At 37.5% G+C, this 23,441-nt stretch overlaps 3 protein-coding genes across 9 annotated transcripts; all 3 read right to left on the bottom strand.

Annotated features, from left to right (window-relative positions):
* Positions 1-5,606: 5,606 nt before the first annotated feature.
* On the bottom strand, positions 5,607-6,864 carry LOC131018127 (F-box/kelch-repeat protein At3g23880-like). Its single transcript, XM_057946849.1, has one exon. The coding sequence runs from the start codon at positions 6,696-6,698 to the stop codon at positions 5,607-5,609; it is 1,092 nt and encodes a 363-aa protein (XP_057802832.1). The 5' UTR covers positions 6,699-6,864.
* Positions 6,865-7,484: 620 nt separating this feature from the next.
* Positions 7,485-18,116, bottom strand: LOC131016917 (uncharacterized). Of its 7 annotated transcripts, XR_009099258.1 has the most exons (6): positions 17,466-18,096; positions 14,758-14,820; positions 11,274-14,101; positions 11,138-11,193; positions 8,430-8,492; positions 7,485-7,773 (listed from the first exon to the last, which is right to left on the bottom strand). XR_009099258.1 is itself a non-coding variant. In XM_057945721.1 (4 exons), exon 4 carries the CDS (start codon positions 13,048-13,050, stop codon positions 12,007-12,009), a length of 1,044 nt encoding a protein of 347 aa, XP_057801704.1. In that variant the 5' UTR covers positions 13,051-14,101; positions 14,758-14,820; positions 17,466-17,521; positions 17,602-18,116; the 3' UTR covers positions 9,780-12,006. The 7 variants fall into 7 exon arrangements, 2 of the variants coding, with proteins under 2 accessions (XP_057801704.1, XP_057801703.1); XR_009099255.1 differs by having other exon boundaries at positions 11,138-14,101; XR_009099257.1 differs by lacking the exons at positions 7,485-7,773; positions 8,430-8,492 and adding an exon at positions 9,780-10,847.
* A 2,512-nt stretch (positions 18,117-20,628) lies between these two features.
* LOC131018128 (F-box protein At1g52495-like) lies at positions 20,629-21,662 on the bottom strand. The gene is made up of 2 exons (XM_057946850.1): positions 21,314-21,662; positions 20,629-21,266 (listed from the first exon to the last, which is right to left on the bottom strand). Exons 1-2 carry the CDS (start codon positions 21,660-21,662, stop codon positions 20,629-20,631), a joined length of 987 nt encoding a protein of 328 aa, XP_057802833.1.
* Between the last annotated feature and the right edge of the window lie 1,779 nt (positions 21,663-23,441).

Here is a 23,441-nt window from a genome sequence, read left to right on the forward strand (position 1 = left end):
TCTTCGGATTTTACGGGACTTCCAGCTGATGATTACCCATATTTATAGAGAGGGCAATCAGCCTGCGGATATTATGGCTAATGGAAATAGGCAGGAGGGCTGGTGGCCGTTTGCTATTGATGAAATCAAGCTTGCGGTTTCTCGTGATATGTCTACTCATAGCCATGTTAGACTTGCTCGTTAGAGTTTTCTTTTCGTGTTCTGCTGGGTGCGGTGGTTATGGTGTGCTGTGGTGGATGGGCAGGGGTGTCTCTCTGACTCTTTTTTCAGTTTTCTGGTGCGCTAGAGGCTGGGGTCAGGGAGGTCGGATCCCTTTGGATACGTCATGTCCCTTGTTGATGGGATATGGTCGGCTCTCGCTTTCGCGGAAAGCAGCTTTGGTCGGTGATGTGCTTTCTTGCTGGGTTCGCCCTTGGAAGCGGGTCTCTTGCTGGCGTCTGGTTTTATTCTTTGTTTGTTCGCTGTTGGCTTTGCTCTTCAGGGTCAGGAAGGTGTCCGGGGAGGCTTGGGGACGATGGTTAGGCCGGAGTTTCCGAAGTCTCTCCCTCCTTTTTGACTTTTTTGGTTCTCTGGTTTCGCGTTTGTTTGTCTTTAGACGGGTACTCTTTTTCCCCTTTAAGGTTTTTCCCTTTGGGTTTTCTTTAAAGGGGTTTTAACGAGGCTCGGTCCTTAGTGAGCTTCTCTGTGCTCTCAAGGGTTTCTAGGTTTTTTCCTTTTTTCTTTTAATAAAAACTCGATTTTAATAAATACTTGGTAGCCCCATTTGTCATTTGCATTCATAACCCCCGTTTGCCATTTGCTTTCAGGTCTATTTGCTCGAAGTTTCAGCAGGAACGTTTACGGAGAGCAGGAAATCCCTATCCTCATCTGCATACATACAGATCTCCAACATCTATAGATCCTGTCCGTTGATTGGACAAGATCCGGTCGGGGTAGCTTCCTGCTTTCAATGAGCCAAGACGAATGTATGGATGAACAGACTCGATTTTAACATTATAGCAATGCTTGGAGGAATCGCTCCCGACAGTCTGTTGCTGTTGATATCAAGAACTTGGGAGTTCCTCCAAATCCCAAAACTCTGGAGAAATCTCACCAGTGAAGCCGCAATTTATACCAAATGAATTCAATTATGCTAAGACATTAATATATCAACATAATCATTACATCAACTCAACCAATTTATACCAAATCTATATACACCATTTACGAGCATACTGATATCTCTAATATACTTAAAATGTAAAACATCAAAATTGTTATCTTCAACAATTGCGGCTGATATATTAAAGCAACATAATTGTTGCATCGCCTCTTCACAACATTACCCCATTAAACCCTCAAGCACCGCCTCACGCAGAGAATGCGTGCAATGTTAAAAATTATGCGTATCTATAATATATTTGGGGCTATACAACATAGGGTAAAATAGTAAAATTTTAATTAATTTTTTTTTATTATTTTAAAAAGGGGTTATAAAGAGTAAAACTGGGGCTATGAATAGAACCACCCGAGCAATATATATTTATATGGCGTTGTGATTGTGCAGTGACGATCGTACCATCAAGATATGGGAAGCAGGATTCGATGTGGAGCTTCCACGTTGGTGAGTAGCAATTCGACGTATCTTTGTTAGATCTTTTCTTTTCTTGTTCTCTGAATGAAAGAATGAAAAATATATGAAGCTTAGAATTTACATTGGGTGTAGTAAAGTTTGTTTTCTGTCATCATCTTGGATCAATTTGCATTTCTTCTTGCCCAGTTACTTGTAGCTAATTCTTATTGTTATTTTTCTGAGTTGAAGATGACGTGGTAAACTAATTATTGATAGTTTCTTATATGCTTCACAACTCGATCATTTTGACTCCATTTGTCTTTCTCAGGACACTTAATAGTACTCTGGAATATTATCATGTGCAACCTATTCTCTCCATCCACTGGTCAAGGTAGAAAACTCTCTGTATCTTTCTCTTCATCTTCTGTTTCTTTTTCTTTTTTTCATAGTTTCAGATGTACTCAGAAAGTTGGTAATCATAATTCTTGCGTTGTTGGGGTAACATGTTTTTGTTTTGTCAGATTGTGTATTTATTTTGAGCTACGAATGTTGCAGGGAGAGAATAATATGCAGTGGAGCAGCTGATGGTTCCATATGCTTTATAAACGGCACAAATAACCCGGTATATGTGTTAGTTAGCTTAATCACATTTTTTTTATGTTTGCCTCTAATATACACCATCTAGCTTTACGTTGAAAGAAGTCAGTTCTTCTGTAAAACATTACTCGGTTGCACACACAAACACGCATATGTATATTGTACATATAAATATGAATATAGTATAAGGTGAGCTAGTCATTCATTTGTGCAGAAATGTGTGTGAAGAAAGAATATCAAGTGAGAAAAATAGTATCAATCATGGTTGGCTAACTTGAAGCTTAACTTTTGGGACAGGCTTAAGCTAAGAAGCCTCAGCACTCATTTATCTTTAGGATCTCTTTAACTTTGTTTCTATTCTTGTATGTCATGTCAGGCTAATGGACCTCAATACGGCTTGCTCCATAGGAGAAGAGAGGCTCACGAGAATGGTGTACATTCCGTGCAGTGGAGTTCTAAGGTAGTTTTGTTGATTGGCAAACAAAACATATATTCAACAAATCTTACTATTATGTATGTATGTTTGTGGGAACTAGGGATGAGAGTACAAACGAGATATTTTAATCAAACAAAATGAAATTCAGCAGTCACACTCAAACATCACATTGATGGTTTCTACATATTTGTCATAAACAACCTCACATTTATCTTTCACATTTATTTTTCTTTGCTCTAACGGTGCAGGAAGACAGGGTGCTCGCCTCTGCAAGTGATGATGGAACAATGCAAGTGATGATGGAACAATCAAGATATGGGAGCTTCTTAATTTCTAGATGCTTCATTCTTGAAATTACTAGATTTTTAATTTTCAAATATCATCGAGTTTATTCAGGTAAATAGGATATTCGGGTACTTGAATTACCCGATTTGGCTCAATAGCACCTTTCATTCAAATCCATGATGTTATGAACCAAATCTGTGAAATTAGCTTCTTAGTGGAAAGTAAGGGCAGTTTAGTGGAAAGTAAGGGCAAACTCAAGTGAACTAAACCATGTACACATAGGATTATTACTTTGCCTCAATTTTCGACACAAGTTTTGTTTTCTGATTCTCAAAAAGGATGCCTCAAACAAATAGAAGAACATTAATTTTGAAAGTATAATTATTCACTATAATTCTATGAACTAATCCATGTTAAGGCACGACATTAAAAGTATTAATTAATTAACCCATCATTGCCATTAATAGAGTGCGGGTTCGGATATACCCGATAGGGTATACCCGATTTCAGCGCACACCCGTAGTACAGATTTCGACTTGATACCATAATTATTCGGGTATCGGGGGACGGGTATCCAAAACCCGATCTGATTTGGGTTGGTACCGGTACTATCCGTCACCCGATTTTGATTTTCCCACCCGTATTGGAGCACATAATTAGTTGTACACTTAAGGCCGACATTATTAAAACTAATCCAACAAAAATCTATAACATAAATATTTAATGAAAAAAAAAACAGTATCCGTTTACCGGCAGGGTTTTGATGAAGCTTTTGCTGCCAATTAAAGACCGCCATGATTTCGAAACGCACCTCAATCTCAAGAGTGATTTCACCGGCAATCTTGATTGTCGAATATTTTTTGCGATCTCCATAGCAAACTATGTTTGGAGGGTTATAGGTTTTTGTATTTGAAGAGGCGAGGGTTTTGGTTTTTGTATTTACAACAAACGCTTTTATAGCCTTGGTATATGTTTTACAACAAACGCTTTTATAACCTATGTCATTTATTTTATATTTATATAGGTTTGAAATATATTTCAATCATCAATTAATATGAAATGCTTATTCGTTAGGTAAAGTAAATTGGCCCCGACTAATATAATATCACAAAGGCCTGTTCTCAGCGGGTCCAACTAATCTATATCTATATCTATACTTACTAATAGAAAAAGAGCCTAAAACATCGTAAGGCACAACTTGTTATATCACGATTTTTAGATTTTTAATGATTTTTAGATATAGAAATTGATTAAAATTTAGAAAAAAATAAGAATGAATGAGAATTGAAGAAATTAGAATGAAGTGATTATATAATGCCACGTACGATATGATTTATTTTGCGAATTTATTTTGTTGAAATATTTATATAATGATTTTTTAGATATTTAGTTTTTAAATATATCATGACTTTTAGATTTTTAATGGTTTTTAGATATAGAAATTGATTAAAATTTAGAAAAAAAATAAGAATGAATGAGAATTGAGGAAAATTAGAATGGAGTGATAATATGATGCCACGTAGGATAGGATTTATTTTGCTTTTAATATATATATAGATAGATAGATTATATATTTTATTTTAAAATTATTTTACATATTATATATTTATAAAATATAATAATTCATTAGATATTACACTAAATCTATGTGATATATTTCTATAGCTATTGATAAGGCTTATAAATAAATATATCCATTCAATAAATTATCTATAAAAGTAATGAATTAATAGATTTTTTTAAAATAATAAATTACTATCAAATAAAATAAAGAAAAAAGAGACTCGATCTAGACCTAAAACAGACATAAATATTAGTGCAATCAAAGCAGTGTGAAAATTGGCGAAGATGTTAACACTTTTAGTCTATCAATCAAGATATATCTATCATATTTTGTAGTAAGATTAAAAGTTGAAAAAGAGAAGCACTCAAAATGTGGAAAAGAATTGAAGGGAACTTGCTATTATCAACTGAGCTCTAAAATGATTTCAGCTAATAGAAATCCTAAATTGAAATGATAATAATAATCAAGTTTACCTATTGTTTGAAATCTGGTTAGTGCTCTCTAGACACTCTGCCAAATCCATCTTGACCTAAATTTTTGGCAGTTGTGGCCAATTTGCGAAAGATAATCTCTTGCAACTTACAATCCAACCCATCATTTAATACAATCATACATTTAAAATTTGTCAACTTTGCAACCAATAATCGAGAATTTTGTTTAAGGGTGTTGATAGCTAAAGATCAATATTTTTCTCCCCTACATCTAAAAGCTGCAGCTAACAAAAGAAATCCAGAAATCAAAATTGTTAGATCTTCTTTTTATTCGATCTTAGTGCTCATCATCTTCACATACAGAACACATATTGTTTCAGAAATTTGATCTTATACAGTTTTAGCTTCAATAATTGTCATGTACACTTTGTTATTAACACAACACCAAATACAGATGCGTCTAATCAAGTGTCACTGCATAAATTAGCTTTTGGTTAAATAGTCAACTAGTAAACACAAAAATATATAAGCACAAAATCATGCAACAGATTTAAAGTTCATCAAATTATGTTCATCAAAATCACAAGATGCTTTTCTTGTGTTTTGTCGATCGACATGCACTTACTCAATCTATGTAGAAACAAAACGCAGCCATTTATGCATAATCAAATCAAACTATATGTATACTAAACATAATACTGTCAAGAAATAGCATGCTATGAAATCACTCATCATCATGTCCTAAGATTTTATTTCAATCTTTACATCTTCTGGCGAGACTAAACTTTCAACGTAGACACGTGGACTGTAACGGAAATTAACCTCAGTGCAGCGGAAAACATTATCCCGACGATTGTAAACCAACAAGATGGATCCAAAATTTACCAAAATCTCGCCCTTTGGACCCACCACCAATGGTGGTGGCTGAAGAAGCTCAACAAGATTAGCAAACGTCGCCACTCTCTTCCAAGCTTCTTCCTTCATAACCCAAACTCGAACGACTTCTCTAGACGAGTCAATATAACATAGCGCACAAAGGAAACCACCAAGCACACCCACAACACAGTACTTCTCTTGACCAAGGGGAATCTCAATCCTTCCAAACACCTCACTCTTCAAGTCCAAGAAAGTAATAACTTTTTCATGTCCGTTCTTCCAGTAAAGCTTCCCACCTGCAAATATCCCCGTTACACCACATGAATATAAATACGCGCAGTGCTCGATTCTGTTCCATGATTTTGTCTTTGAACTATAAACTTTACAAACTGATTTTGTCTGCCGGGCATGATAATCTGAATTACCAAAACTCACAAACACCTTGTACTCATCACTCGATTCAACCCAACCGAACCCCACAGCTTTAACATAGCCGCAATTAAAAATTTGTGGCAGTTTCTTGGAGATTCTAGTGGATGGGTTCCACAAGTGAAATCTACTTTGTTCCCCAATACTTGGATGCTCACGAATGCAGAGCAACCCATTACAGCTCCCCATAATTAGAAATCGCATTGGATTGGGTAGAGGAGATGCAGGGATAGTATTCGTTTGTTCGCTCAAAACCGATAGCAGAGAACATTGCACAGGATTAGCAGAAAGATCCTTCTGTATAATGACCCTTTGATGGGGTAAAGATGGGTTTTTCATTGAATTTTGATGCTGGGTTTTGATGAAGCGTTTGCTGCCAATCAAAGACCGCCATGATTTCGAAACGCACCTGAATCTCAAGAGTGATTTCACCGGCAATCTTGACTGAATTTCTTCGATGATTTCTTGATGAAGATGGTGGGATTTCGCTGTGTTCCTAAACTGAGGAGGCGTGTTTTCACGATCCATCTGCTGCTGCTGGAGGTGGAGGGAAGGTCCGGCGGTCCTGTCCGGTGAGAAGGCTGCTGCTGGGCGGCCGGTAGCGCTAGGGTAGATGCTGACGGCGGAGCGGCGGGTTTCACTTCAAAGTTAAATTTTTGGAGTGCAGATAGTACAGAGCGGCGCTAGGTTTAGAAATTAGAATATTGGGTTTAGGTAATAAAAATATAAATTAAATAATTATTTTATAATAGGAACGGGTCGGTCGGGGTTCGGGGGCTCCAAGCAGATTTAGACCCGGACCGACCAGAAATTAAACTTACCCGGACCGGACTGTATGCGTCTAGTGGGTCGGTCCGAATCGATTTAACTGATTCAGTTTGGGTTTGCTCACCCCTACTTTCAACATAGAGACATGGGGCGTAATGAATGTCACCCATGTTGGGCCAGGAAAGCACAATATCAGCGAAACCACTCCTTCTCAATAGTGGCGGATCTAGAATTTTTAAATTGGGGGTGTAAAAAATAATCTTATAAACACGGGTGGAGCTAGGATTTTTTTGAGGGAGCTGAACTTCTACGGGGCCGGGGTTCAATACATTTTAGACATTTTTTTGAGGCCTTCAATACATTTTAAACATTTTTTTTACTAAAATACAAATATAATAGTAATAACTCTGCATTCCAAATGCAAAATGTGTTGTCACGACCGGCCTTAATTAAGGATAATTAATCCGGGAAAACCATGACTGGGGAAGGGAAATTAAGAAGCGGGTTTAGAAAGGGGTGCATAAAAGAATACTCAAAGAGCTTGAATACGCGTGAAATATTCCTTAAAAAGGAAAAAGGCATAGTTCGCATAAAAAGGGTACTCAAAGAACTTGTATACGCGTTATATTCCTTAAAAAGGAAAAAGGCATCGTTAGGGGCTTGGCTAAAACATTATCAGAGTTTGCAACGGAAGGTGTAACTGAAATAATCAGTGTTTACAGCGGAATGCATAACTGAGATACATGTATGAAGACATGTATCCTTTCTGAGCCTACTTTAAGTTCGACAAAAACTCTACTCAGCAACAACACTTCATCGCCCATCACAGCTCAACCTGCACAAACATAAACATCGAAAGGCTAAGTACAAGAGTACTTAGTGGGCAGTTGCCAAGCATATAACATAACATCATTAACAATTTCACAACATCGCATAAGAGGCATAAGTTTCTTTCAAATCCTTTGCTCATTAAACATTTCCAAATTCATAAATAGCATGAGCGCATTCTTCATCATCAATAATCATAAACACGCATCGTGTCGTGGAGAAGGCCTTCCCCAACGAACACGGGCATCGCGCCGTGAAGGGGGCCTCCCTCAGCGGTCACGGCATCGTACTATTGAGGGAGGCCTCCCCCAATAGACGCTGTAACACTGGCATAATGTCATACTGGCATCGCGCCGCGAGAGAGGCCTCTCTCAGCGGACACGGGCATCGCGCCGTGAGGAAGGCCCTCCTCAACGGACACGGCATCGTACTGTTGAGGGAGGCCTCCCCCAACAGACGCAAGCATTAAACATAAGCATAAACTTATCAGCATAAAGCATTCAAGCGTAAATAAGCGTAATCAAGCGTAAATCATTTAGCGTAAAGCATAATAAAGCTTAACTCATTTAAGCGTAATAAAGCATACCACGCTTGAAGATCCAATTTGCATTTTAAAGCATAACACTTGCATAGCATTTTATTTACGCGTAAGAAATTGCCCACCTGATTGCAAAGTTTTGCTAAGGTACTCTAACTCCTTGTGTAGTTCTTACTCTCGCGCTTGACCTTAATCACGAGAATATAAAATAAGACATTGCCTCGAGAAAAATTCTTAATAAATGAGAAAGCGTAATGCATGAATCTGTTATGCATGTACTAATTTTCTGAGCGATAATCGGGAATTCTACTATTAATCCACATTAATAGATTTAACTAATTCTCGTATAACGTGGTCGAATAAAGCTGTGATTCTTCCTTCCTCATCGGAATATTCTAGTCGTGAAATAAATCTCGCCTTTGTACTCGTTCGAAATAAAAGAACTATCTCGGCTTTAATCGAGGTGTGACCTCGTAGAAATTATCGGGCTTTTCGATAGAAACATAATTACTAACGTAATCTCAAATAATTAATAGGCTCAAAAGAGAGTAGCCAATTAATTAAATAAAACGAGTAGCTTAACTCAAATAAATAATGGCAGCTCAAAATAATAATTTGGCCTTAACGGAAACAATATTATAAGCTCAATAATTAAGAGGCTCAATAAGGCAGCCTGATAATTAATTAAGTAGAGGTGGGCCTGAATAAATAGTACGAAAGCTCAATCGAAATAATTCATTGGCTTAAGTAATTAAATAAATCTTAGCCCAAATGAATAAATAATCTAATAGTTGGGCTCAAATAAATGAAGTATGCTAGGCCTGGTTGTAATTAATAATTCAGCCCAATTGAAATGAAATAATAAAGGCTCATCTGAATAAATAAATAAATAAAGCCCAACTGAATAAAATAACTGAGCTTGATTTAATGAAAATTCAGCCCGTTCCTAAACCAATTAAAGGTGGCCCAATCATAAAAATAAAACAAGGCCCAATTGGATATAATAACAAAGCCCAATAATCAATTAAGTGAAAGAGGCCCATTAAAAAGTTAGGCCCAACTGAATTAACATTTCAGTCCATAATTTAAAATTAGCCCAAGAATAGAATGAATTATTCTGAGCTTAAAATTAAATAAAACTCGGCCCAAATGATGAATTAAACTGGCCCAACGAAATATAATTGGGATTAGAATAATAGCCTATCGTAAAATAAGCATAAGCCCAATCTTTAAAATAATTCAAGCCCAATAGAAATAATTAGAAGAGCCAATTAAATAAAAGACTGGCCCAGTTCGAATTTAAATGAAAGCCCAATCAATTAAATTGGAAGCTCAATTCCTTTAGAATAAAACAAACCCAAACTCAAGTAATTCGGCCCAATTAATATAGATAAAGGCCCAATTCGAATTTAGATGTGAAGCCCAAGCCATTAAAAATTCAAGCCCGAAAATTAAAATATGAAAGCCCAAGCAAAAGAAATAAAATTAAGCCCGATCTTAAATTTTTCGGCCCAAACTTAAAAGAATTCGGCCCAAAAGAAAATAATTCACAAGCCCAAATAAAAAAAAATACAAAGGCCCAATAGAATGGCCCAATCCTTCACATGAAATCTCGGTTCTTTCTCTCTCATTTTCACGACTTCTGTTCCTCAATTCCTCCACCCAAATCAGCAACCTCTCTTCCCAAATCTCGCCAGCGCCGCTTCTCCTCCGGCGAGCGCCTCGCCCGGCTGAGGGAGCCACCTCTCGCCCGTTTTCTTCATCGTAGAGCCCTAATCGTCAAACCCAGGTCGCTGCTGCGGCCGCATCTTCGCCTGAAATCCGCCGGGCTGCTGTCGTTTGGGAGCCATCGCCGACTGGAGTTGCTGCTGCTCGGGCTCGGTACCGGTCAGCGGTCGTCGTCTGGGAGAGCGCCGTCGTCGATCGCTGCTGCTCCTTCGTTCGGAATCCGTAGAATCAGTCGGTCTCTCTCAACATCAGTCGAGCTTCAGTCGCCTTCTATGCTCCAACCGGCGTCGGCTGCCGCCGAGCTTAGGTCCGGCGTCGTTCAGCTTCCGCCAGTTCCGTCCGGCGTCTTCTTTCCTCTTGGTTTCACTGAGCAGAACCCTCAAAGAGATCTCTTGTTCTCTCTCGATTTCACGAATTGTGAAGTATCGAGGCGAGCTTTCTCGCCTGATTCCGCCGTCCCGATTTTGTAACCCGGCCAGAGGAAGTTCCTCTCCTCTCTGAGTCTCACACACACGATGCATAGGTGGTCTCCAAAACAAACAGAGTGAAAGTCCTAACTTCGCGCTTAAATCGGCGTCTCAGCCTCATCCTCTGCCTTCCTCCATCTCCGGCGAGTCAGACGCCGTCGACCACCGGTCTCACTTGCTGTCATTGATCTGATGCAGACGAGATAATCGATAGTTCGCCGTTTTTGTTCTCGGTGTTCGTCACGGCAGCAGGGGTTCGCCGTCCCCTTGGTTCGTCCGAACCGGCAGCCGGCACTATATCTTAAAGCTAAGTCTTTGTTCTATCTTCCTCTTCTTCTTTGTATAAGTCTGTATATAAACAATAGTTTGTGGTTTGAAGTTAAAGGGATCTGTTCTGTGTTCCTATTTTGATAAAGTTAGAGATTAAACTAGGAACTATGGTTTGCAAATGTCAAAAGCATTCTCATCATCTGACTCATGTGAAGAATTGTAATTACATAAATTGATTTCTGTATATTGAGCGTGTGACTTGCTGGATCTATAAGCATATATACCCGTTTACATCTCTATATTCCTACTCAAACATGTGTCTGATGGTATGATGAGAAGATAGCTGAATTGCATTGTGTAGTATTTACCTGAAATGCTTGGTGTCGGTGGTTGTCTGTTGCTATGAATTAAATGGGGAAAGGAACTGAAATTGCAAATATTGTTTTCTCAACAAATGCAGAAAGAACCAAGTATGGAATGAAGAAAACTTAGGCCAAGACTTACCTCTCGATACTTGGCAGTTGGCAGCAGGAACTTCATCTCCCTTTCTGGTGCTTGGTGTATGACATAAGGAATGAAGTAAGTGGAATGTTTGGTGGAGAAAAACAAATGTAATGGAGAAGTTGGTGGAGTGTAAGAGTAGGTGTAGTGGTGGGGAAGCAAATGGTGGTAAATTCAACCTTGTAAAATACTATACAATTTTCCCCAAGCTGGGAAGTAGACTGTATTCGTGAACTGTAATAAAATACTGGCTTCTATTCTCTATCATCCGTTATTGTATCTGTTTGATATTTTTTTCCTTGCCTGCTAACTTGATAAACTATAATATAACTTAAATTAAATCCGTAGATTTAATCTGCTTTGCTGTCGGAAATAAATCCTCGACTTCTAGTAGCATTAATAAAATATAACTGCTTCCGTTTCTCGATTAATAAATAACATGACTTTGCTAAGTCAGTTATAACTTGAAAATAATAATTATTGAATGGCTCAATAATCATCGTCGCGTTTTTCTCATACGTTATAAAAGTATAACGCTAAAATAATAACTCCGTTTCTGATATTAAAAAAATCAGGACCATAAACTGGATTCATTTATAATAATTTGCATTTACTAGATTTAATTATAAATAAAAGAGCGGGCTACTACATACTACCCCTCTTAACAAAAATTTCGTCCCGAAATTTGCATATCTTTGTTAAAACAGTTCGGGGTATTTCTCCTTCATCTTGTTTTCTAGTTCCCAATTGCTGAACCTCGTTGTCTGTTGGGGCATTGCGTGGAGTAGTGTCCCTTTTGACCACAATTGTAACAACCGTTAGTCCCAGCTCGACAAACACTCCTATGCATTTTACCGCAATTTGGGCAAGGTGAAATTCCTCTCTGACTTTGGCTACCCCCAGTTGACTCGAGGTTAGTCTGTGCCTCGTACCTTGGTTGAATAAACTGTTCGGCCCGTTCATATTCTTGCCATACTTGCTTATTAATCGGATTGATATTGTCTTCATTGTTGTCCCACTTGCGCTTCCCTTTGAGAGTATGTAAGGCTCCTGGTAAGTCGTTTGGCGTTGAGATCAATGGTGGGGCTGACTTGTCTGACGGCATTGCGGCTTCAATGTCAAGTGCCCTGTTCAGAGACTCCGTATATGAGAGTCCTCCGTGACTTGCTAGAGCCATCTTAATTTCGTACCGTAGACCGGCACAAAATTTCTCTGCCATCTTCTCATCTGTGTCCACTTGTTGGGGAGCAAACCTAGACAGGTTGCAGAATTCCTTGTCGTATTCAACCACAGATTTCTTTCCTTGCTTTAACTCGTAGAACTCAGCTTCTTTCTTCTTCCTATAGCTTTTCGGAATATATTTATCATATAATCCTGTCTTAAAATCTTCCCAAGTATAACTTGCCCATTGTTCAGGTGTCAGAATTTTTCGACGTGCTTCCCACCAGAAGTCAGCCGATCCTGTTAGCTGGAATGAGACGCAAGATAGGCGCTCCTCATCATTACAACGTAGAAAGTTGAAAATGCGTTCCATTGCACGCACCCAAATCTCAGCTTCAGCCGGTTCACTCGTTCCGTCAAACGTAGGTGGATTTTGCCTTAAAAAGAGTTCTTCGACTCTCCTAGTCGGAGGCGGAGGGGATGGGTTATGTCCTCGAGCATCTTGTGGTTCTTCGGGTACAGCGTTACGGTTTCTGCGATTGTTATTGTTTTTCGCAGGGCGTCCTCTCTTAGGCGGCATTCTGATAGCAAAGATGTGCCAATTAGTACACTCTAGCATAATCTAATACAAGCCTCAAAAGAATTCTTGTAAATGTCAACTTAATATAACTTGTAAACAAGTCATGACTCCAATGACATCATTGATCATTGATGTAGTAAGCTTTAAGGGTCCTTAGCATCTCATTTCCATGAGTCATATCAATTCTTAAGCATATAATATCACATCATCTAAACTGGATACTTAGGCATAAGTCATGGAGATTTATAGCGGCTATAATATCATGAGCTTAAAAATTATTCTATACGTATCACTTATCTTGCTTCCTTCACTATAGCCACCAAAAGATACAATTTAATTTCTTCTATGTTTGCTTCTATGTTCTGTAGTAGTGGTGATCTCATATCTTAATAGCTCTATGTTCATAGGGATTTATTCCATAGCATACTTAATCGTACTTGCGTAAATCATTTCCTTCAATCATAACATAGCTATTGACAGTTACTCACTTTGTTATTACGATAGTTCTCACTTTTTGTAAACATTAACTCAAAACTTGAAATAGCTTACCATTCTGCTTCGTTGAGTGTGATGCGATGAAGTGCTAAGCTTTGTCAATTGAATTCTAGACACTTTAGTAATCCATTCTAATTTTGGCTTAAATAAACTCTTAGGCTCAGAGCAAACGAACTGCTCTGATACCACTCTGTCACGACCGGCCTTAATTAAGGATAATTAATCCGGGAAAACCATGACTGGGGAAGGGAAATTAAGAAGCGGGTTTAGAAAGGGGTGCATAAAAGAATACTCAAAGAGCTTGAATACGCGTGAAATATTCCTTAAAAAGGAAAAAGGCATAGTTCGCATAAAAAGGGTACTCAAAGAACTTGTATACGCGTTATATTCCTTAAAAAGGAAAAAGGCATCGTTAGGGGCTTGGCTAAAACATTATCAGAGTTTGCAACGGAAGGTGTAACTGAAATAATCAGTGTTTACAGCGGAATGCATAACTGAGATACATGTATGAAGACATGTATCCTTTCTGAGCCTACTTTAAGTTCGACAAAAACTCTACTCAGCAACAACACTTCATCGCCCATCACAGCTCAACCTGCACAAACATAAACATCGAAAGGCTAAGTACAAGAGTACTTAGTGGGCAGTTGCCAAGCATATAACATAACATCATTAACAATTTCACAACATCGCATAAGAGGCATAAGTTTCTTTCAAATCCTTTGCTCATTAAACATTTCCAAATTCATAAATAGCATGAGCGCATTCTTCATCATCAATAATCATAAACACGCATCGTGTCGTGGAGAAGGCCTTCCCCAACGAACACGGGCATCGCGCCGTGAAGGGGGCCTCCCTCAGCGGTCACGGCATCGTACTATTGAGGGAGGCCTCCCCCAATAGACGCTGTAACACTGGCATAATGTCATACTGGCATCGCGCCGCGAGAGAGGCCTCTCTCAGCGGACACGGGCATCGCGCCGTGAGGAAGGCCCTCCTCAACGGACACGGCATCGTACTGTTGAGGGAGGCCTCCCCCAACAGACGCAAGCATTAAACATAAGCATAAACTTATCAGCATAAAGCATTCAAGCGTAAATAAGCGTAATCAAGCGTAAATCATTTAGCGTAAAGCATAATAAAGCTTAACTCATTTAAGCGTAATAAAGCATACCACGCTTGAAGATCCAATTTGCATTTTAAAGCATAACACTTGCATAGCATTTTATTTACGCGTAAGAAATTGCCCACCTGATTGCAAAGTTTTGCTAAGGTACTCTAACTCCTTGTGTAGTTCTTACTCTCGCGCTTGACCTTAATCACGAGAATATAAAATAAGACATTGCCTCGAGAAAAATTCTTAATAAATGAGAAAGCGTAATGCATGAATCTGTTATGCATGTACTAATTTTCTGAGCGATAATCGGGAATTCTACTATTAATCCACATTAATAGATTTAACTAATTCTCGTATAACGTGGTCGAATAAAGCTGTGATTCTTCCTTCCTCATCGGAATATTCTAGTCGTGAAATAAATCTCGCCTTTGTACTCGTTCGAAATAAAAGAACTATCTCGGCTTTAATCGAGGTGTGACCTCGTAGAAATTATCGGGCTTTTCGATAGAAACATAATTACTAACGTAATCTCAAATAATTAATAGGCTCAAAAGAGAGTAGCCAATTAATTAAATAAAACGAGTAGCTTAACTCAAATAAATAATGGCAGCTCAAAATAATAATTTGGCCTTAACGGAAACAATATTATAAGCTCAATAATTAAGAGGCTCAATAAGGCAGCCTGATAATTAATTAAGTAGAGGTGGGCCTGAATAAATAGTACGAAAGCTCAATCGAAATAATTCATTGGCTTAAGTAATTAAATAAATCTTAGCCCAAATGAATAAATAATCTAATAGTTGGGCTCAAATAAATGAAGTATGCTAGGCCTGGTTGTAATTAATAATTCAGCCCAATTGAAATGAAATAATAAAGGCTCATCTGAATAAATAAATAAATAAAGCCCAACTGAATAAAATAACTGAGCTTGATTTAATGAAAATTCAGCCCGTTCCTAAACCAATTAAAGGTGGCCCAATCATAAAAATAAAACAAGGCCCAATTGGATATAATAACAAAGCCCAATAATCAATTAAGTGAAAGAGGCCCATTAAAAAGTTAGGCCCAACTGAATTAACATTTCAGTCCATAATTTAAAATTAGCCCAAGAATAGAATGAATTATTCTGAGCTTAAAATTAAATAAAACTCGGCCCAAATGATGAATTAAACTGGCCCAACGAAATATAATTGGGATTAGAATAATAGCCTATCGTAAAATAAGCATAAGCCCAATCTTTAAAATAATTCAAGCCCAATAGAAATAATTAGAAGAGCCAATTAAATAAAAGACTGGCCCAGTTCGAATTTAAATGAAAGCCCAATCAATTAAATTGGAAGCTCAATTCCTTTAGAATAAAACAAACCCAAACTCAAGTAATTCGGCCCAATTAATATAGATAAAGGCCCAATTCGAATTTAGATGTGAAGCCCAAGCCATTAAAAATTCAAGCCCGAAAATTAAAATATGAAAGCCCAAGCAAAAGAAATAAAATTAAGCCCGATCTTAAATTTTTCGGCCCAAACTTAAAAGAATTCGGCCCAAAAGAAAATAATTCACAAGCCCAAATAAAAAAAAATACAAAGGCCCAATAGAATGGCCCAATCCTTCACATGAAATCTCGGTTCTTTCTCTCTCATTTTCACGACTTCTGTTCCTCAATTCCTCCACCCAAATCAGCAACCTCTCTTCCCAAATCTCGCCAGCGCCGCTTCTCCTCCGGCGAGCGCCTCGCCCGGCTGAGGGAGCCACCTCTCGCCCGTTTTCTTCATCGTAGAGCCCTAATCGTCAAACCCAGGTCGCTGCTGCGGCCGCATCTTCGCCTGAAATCCGCCGGGCTGCTGTCGTTTGGGAGCCATCGCCGACTGGAGTTGCTGCTGCTCGGGCTCGGTACCGGTCAGCGGTCGTCGTCTGGGAGAGCGCCGTCGTCGATCGCTGCTGCTCCTTCGTTCGGAATCCGTAGAATCAGTCGGTCTCTCTCAACATCAGTCGAGCTTCAGTCGCCTTCTATGCTCCAACCGGCGTCGGCTGCCGCCGAGCTTAGGTCCGGCGTCGTTCAGCTTCCGCCAGTTCCGTCCGGCGTCTTCTTTCCTCTTGGTTTCACTGAGCAGAACCCTCAAAGAGATCTCTTGTTCTCTCTCGATTTCACGAATTGTGAAGTATCGAGGCGAGCTTTCTCGCCTGATTCCGCCGTCCCGATTTTGTAACCCGGCCAGAGGAAGTTCCTCTCCTCTCTGAGTCTCACACACACGATGCATAGGTGGTCTCCAAAACAAACAGAGTGAAAGTCCTAACTTCGCGCTTAAATCGGCGTCTCAGCCTCATCCTCTGCCTTCCTCCATCTCCGGCGAGTCAGACGCCGTCGACCACCGGTCTCACTTGCTGTCATTGATCTGATGCAGACGAGATAATCGATAGTTCGCCGTTTTTGTTCTCGGTGTTCGTCACGGCAGCAGGGGTTCGCCGTCCCCTTGGTTCGTCCGAACCGGCAGCCGGCACTATATCTTAAAGCTAAGTCTTTGTTCTATCTTCCTCTTCTTCTTTGTATAAGTCTGTATATAAACAATAGTTTGTGGTTTGAAGTTAAAGGGATCTGTTCTGTGTTCCTATTTTGATAAAGTTAGAGATTAAACTAGGAACTATGGTTTGCAAATGTCAAAAGCATTCTCATCATCTGACTCATGTGAAGAATTGTAATTACATAAATTGATTTCTGTATATTGAGCGTGTGACTTGCTGGATCTATAAGCATATATACCCGTTTACATCTCTATATTCCTACTCAAACATGTGTCTGATGGTATGATGAGAAGATAGCTGAATTGCATTGTGTAGTATTTACCTGAAATGCTTGGTGTCGGTGGTTGTCTGTTGCTATGAATTAAATGGGGAAAGGAACTGAAATTGCAAATATTGTTTTCTCAACAAATGCAGAAAGAACCAAGTATGGAATGAAGAAAACTTAGGCCAAGACTTACCTCTCGATACTTGGCAGTTGGCAGCAGGAACTTCATCTCCCTTTCTGGTGCTTGGTGTATGACATAAGGAATGAAGTAAGTGGAATGTTTGGTGGAGAAAAACAAATGTAATGGAGAAGTTGGTGGAGTGTAAGAGTAGGTGTAGTGGTGGGGAAGCAAATGGTGGTAAATTCAACCTTGTAAAATACTATACAATTTTCCCCAAGCTGGGAAGTAGACTGTATTCGTGAACTGTAATAAAATACTGGCTTCTATTCTCTATCATCCGTTATTGTATCTGTTTGATATTTTTTTCCTTGCCTGCTAACTTGATAAACTATAATATAACTTAAATTAAATCCGTAGATTTAATCTGCTTTGCTGTCGGAAATAAATCCTCGACTTCTAGTAGCATTAATAAAATATAACTGCTTCCGTTTCTCGATTAATAAATAACATGACTTTGCTAAGTCAGTTATAACTTGAAAATAATAATTATTGAATGGCTCAATAATCATCGTCGCGTTTTTCTCATACGTTATAAAAGTATAACGCTAAAATAATAACTCCGTTTCTGATATTAAAAAAATCAGGACCATAAACTGGATTCATTTATAATAATTTGCATTTACTAGATTTAATTATAAATAAAAGAGCGGGCTACTACATGTGTACTTGCAACTTTTTTGTTTAATTAAGAATTGAGGTAATTGATTGATTAAATGATGGGCTTGATCAAAAGAATGAAAAAGAAAGAGATGATGAACTATCTTTTTAATTGGGCCAATGGAATTTAGAATTTTAAAAACTGAATTTCTCTTTTATTTTGTATTAAAACTTTTAATTGGGGATGCAAAAACTAAATCTAAAATAATTTATATATGAATATTAATACTACTAAAAAAAAATTATTTTTTTGGGATGCAGCTGCACCCCATGTTCCTAGCTGCATCCGCCCTGCTTCTCAAACTATCTTTGACTGTATTTCTTCTCAAGAGTGATTTCACCGGCAATCTTGACTGTATTTCTTCGATGATTTCTTTGGGAAGTTGGAAAGATTTTCTACTACTTTTAGCGATTTCCATAGCCAAAGCTTATAGGTTTTTGTATTTGAAGAGACGAGGGTTTTGGTTTTTGTATTCACAACAAACAGTTTTATAGGTTTCCTGTGCGATATGGGCTCAATTTAACTAGCACGTACGTCTCCTTGTGGGAGCAAACATTGATATTAAATGATTATTTAATTAAATAAATAAATATAAATATCAAGTTGAATCAAAATATAAATTAATACTAATTATTATTTGTAAATAAAATAGTCCTGACCAATAAAGATTCTCAGTTGTATTGTTTCAGCTTCTTTCCTTAATTAATTTAAGGGCAAATAGCATCAAAATCCCGGTAGTTTCACTCGTTTCTCATTTTTTCCATGACCTAAAAATTTCTCGTTAAAATTCTTTACTTTAATCCCGATTCTTAATTTTTCCATAAAATTAATCGGCCCATAAATTTATGTTGACATGCTTGTCGGAAATCCACGTAGGATTAAAATTCCGGTGAATCGCTGACTGTGTTTAAGTGAGAACATTAAAAGTCTTCATTTGAAATGAAATTAGGGTTCTTTAGAGATGATCTGCCCCTCTCCTCTCTTCTCCTCTGGCCGCCGCGACTAGGCCGCCGACCGCCTCTCTCCCACTAACCCCTCTTTCCTCTCTTTACATCTCCTCTCTTCTCCTCCGGCCACCACGACTAGGCCGCCGGCCACCTCTCTCCTGCTAACCCCTCTCTCCTCTCTTTACAGATTCCCTCTCCTCTCTTCTCCTCCGGCTGTCACAGACACACAAGCACGAGACCGCCACCGCTGTAACTCCGGCGAGGAGCGTCGGCCTCGTCCTTCGTTTGTAGTCCCTCAAACTGAAACACCATCTAAATCTCCCTCTCTGTCCACTCCCATCCACCCTTAGCTGGGCAGCAGCGACACCGCCGCCGCCGACCCCAGCCTCCCTCATCTCTCTAAACTCTGCCCCTAAGTTTGACGACGGCACCGCCTTGTTCCCTCAACCAAATCAGACACCCTCAACAAGAAGCTTAGCAAAACGGCGAGAAAATGTCATTTTAAGGTCAAGGGAAAAACGAAAATCACGCCAAACTTTAAGGATTTTGACGCTATTAGGTTAGACGCAAAACGACGTCTTTTAGCTTCTAATTAATCTACTCAGCATAAGTGTGCCACGTTGGTGACACGTCATCTAATTAATGGCCGAAAAACGTCACTAAGGGAAAAGCGAGAATCGGAGCAATGGTCAAGGATTTTAACGAGAAATTTTGAGGTCATGGGAAAAATGCGAAACGGATGAAACTATCGGGATTTTGATGCTATTTGCCCTTAATTTAATTAGATTTATATATCTTCCGAAACGATCTCGAACATTGACGAGAATGTGTTGTGATAGCTCTTATAAGCAAGAGGCGCATTGAGCACTTTCACATGAATCTTTCTCATTCGTTCGGTATATAAAAATAACAGAGAAGATGAAGAGATTGTTTGGTGTTTTTGCTCTCCATTTGTGGCGGCATTTACAAAGTTAAAGAGAGGGTTTTGTTTGTTTACAATTTGAACTATTAATGTTTATAATCAGCAAAGGTCAAATCCAGCAGCTTTACGCTGGGCAATTTACTATATGCTGCACGAATTTTTGTTACACAAAACTTCGTGTAAATTGTAAAGGTGCGCAGGATATTGAAGATTAAAGAGTAAAAGTCCGCATAAAATGAGCAAGCCACGAATTAAAGAATAAATCAACAAGTTAATGTAACTCAAAATAATAAATTAAACGATCTTGAGCAAATTCTATGAAACAAAACCATTTTTAGTAGATTCAAATATCTTTTACAATCTTAATTAAACATTGAGTGAACCATCTAAACAAACTTAGTTTGTTGAATTCCTAATCGACGATCTCAGTTAAACAAATCAAAACATAGAATATAGGATGTGGTTTAATGCAGATAATGCATAAACTAAGAAAACAGAAAACCTACTGCATGTCACCATATTGGTGGGACTAAACTTTCAATATAGAAACTCGTTTGATCGCAACCAACAATCTCGCTTGGAAAAATCTCCAGCACTCCTTCATCATCAAACTCCCAAAGCAAGCTAGTGGATGCATTGTATGAAGGAAAAGGGCCACCGACGCTCACTTTCACCCACGACTCCTTCACCCCATATTTCTTAATCTCCCAAACTATGCGTGTTCCATTATCAGTATACTCATACACCACTCTAAGCCGCCCCCCTCTCTCCTCCTCTTCTTCCAATAGTGATTCCAGCCACGGCCGAACGCCAACCTCTGGTTTCACCGGTAGCTCTATCATTCCAAACATCTCACTCTTCAAGTCAAATGATTCAATATAATTTTCGCTTGCGACCCAGTGAATCTTTCCACATAAATAATCCCCATCTTCATAATCCAAATCAAGACTCCCGTGCTCTACTGTTTTCCATGAATTGGTCTTGCTACTATAAACATTACCTATCCACTCATTCTCAACATGGCTACACAAAACAGCAAACACCTTGTATGCATCACTTTGTTCATCCCAACCAAACCCATATTTTATTATTTCAAGGTCTAGTTTGGGTAATTCGATGGAGATTCTTGTGGCTGGATTCCACAAGGTTGCTTGAGAATGCACAACAGCCCATTACAATGACCCACAACGTTAATACCCATCAAGAGATGATTATTGGTTGGATCATCGATAGGGGAAGGATCAACAAATGGGTCATTCAAGTAGGATAACTTAGAGCATCGCTTCAATCCGGGTACAGGATTTTCTGAATTGTAGTTGAAGATGGTTTGCCAACGGGCATAATTTTGGTAGTTTCTTGATTTCTCGAGTTGGGCTTTGATGAATCTGTTGCTACCAATTAAACAACGCCATGATTTTGAAACGCACCTTAATCTCAAGAGTGATTTCACTGGAAGTCTTGACAGTATTTCTTCGATGATGTCTTGGTGAAGATGTTGGGATTTCGCAGTGTTCCTAAACCGAGGCGGCGTATTTTCATGATCCATCTACGGCGGCGGCTTAGTTTGCAGGGTTGAACAGGGTTTTATGTTATCTATAATTCTATATTTATTAAGTGGTCATTAAATTATAAAGATTTACTAATAAATAAATTAAATTATTATATAATGAATCCAAGTTAACATTAATCACTAAAAAATTTACACCTTGAATTTGGATTAAATAACCTCATAATCAATTAATAATTAAATAATTGCAAAATAAATATGAAAACTAATTATAAGTCCTATTTGGATTAGTAAATCTTAATTAATAATTCTGAAATTATATTAAAGCTCAACAAAATATTTTAATAATCCAAATTAAATTAGGTAACTAGACGTACATAGAACCCCATTCGATTACTCAAGATTAAATTGGCCTAAATGTGATTAATTTTGTAGTAGAAGAGACCAATATTCATAAGGTAAGATTAATCGGAGACCACAATACAATTACTGACTTAATTTTTTTTTAATTAAATGGTGATTTTATAAAGAAAGAAAAAAGAATATTTTTTCAGAAAGTTCGTCGGTTAATTGAATATTTTTTATTAACTAAAGAATATTTTTTTAGAAAAAAAAGAAAGATAAAATTGAGAATAAAAAGAAAAAAAGTAAAAAGAAATAAAGAAAGTACGATAATTATTAAAAAAGTTTCTATGTTTAGTATGAGATTTTCATGTTTAAATTTAGGCTAAAGGCTCTAGAATTGCAGAGATTTGAAATAAAAATCTCTCATGAAGTCACGTATGACCTAAAATTAAAGGGAGACAAGGAATCTCAAATCATATTATATAATGATGATGGGGGACCTAAAATTAAAGGGAGATAAGGAATCCCAAATCGTATAAAAAAAATTATATATTTGATTAATTTTTAAAAAATTAGAATTTAGTTTAGTTATTTTAGATTGCAATTTTACTCCCCGAAGTGTAAATTACCATGTTGTTTTTAGAGTTCAACTAGCACACGCCCACTCGTGCGATGCACGATCAGTATCGAAATTGAACGATATTTTAAATAAATAAATATACATATTAAAAATCCATATAAAAACATACTGAAAATTTAATAAATCTCAATCGTATTTGAAAATCTATTATATATATATATATATATATATATATATATATATATATATATATAAATTTATATTAATATAAAATTCACCTAAAAAAATTATGTTTAACCTAAAGAGTTCTAAAATGAGATAAGATAAGTTTCATCTTTTCAGTTGCATTAAATTAAAAAAAATAGAAAATATGAAAAATGAATGAAGAGAAAGAACCATATAATTAAAAGAAATTAGAAAAGAGAAAGTAGAGACAAAAGATGTGAGAGAAAAAAAATAATAATTTTGTAACTTTAATTGATAATAACTTATTCGTTTCAAATTTATTTTTTATAATTTTTATATCAAATTAAAGATCTTTTCGTTATCTTTAATTTAACATCCATGTTGAATATTTTTTTTATTAATTAAAATTGACGATTTTTATAAAAAAATCAAAACAAAAAAAGAAAAGTGAGGAGAGAGAAATTTTGATAGGTAAAAGTAGTTGTTATACTGCTCTTGTATATAATATATAGATAACATAAATATATTCTAGGGCAAATGGTTTTTAATACCCACTTCCATAATATATCTATCAAATCTACCCACATCTATGAAAAATACCACTTCATAGTGAAATACCATTCCTACCCTTATACTATATCACTCTTAATCCTTCATCTTATACATTAATCCGCGCTTTCAAAATTGGTATCAGAGCGGATTTTTAT

Source organism: Salvia miltiorrhiza, chromosome 3 (genome assembly GCF_028751815.1).
Source record: "Salvia miltiorrhiza cultivar Shanhuang (shh) chromosome 3, IMPLAD_Smil_shh, whole genome shotgun sequence".
In the NCBI taxonomy this organism is placed as follows: domain Eukaryota; kingdom Viridiplantae; phylum Streptophyta; class Magnoliopsida; order Lamiales; family Lamiaceae; genus Salvia; species Salvia miltiorrhiza.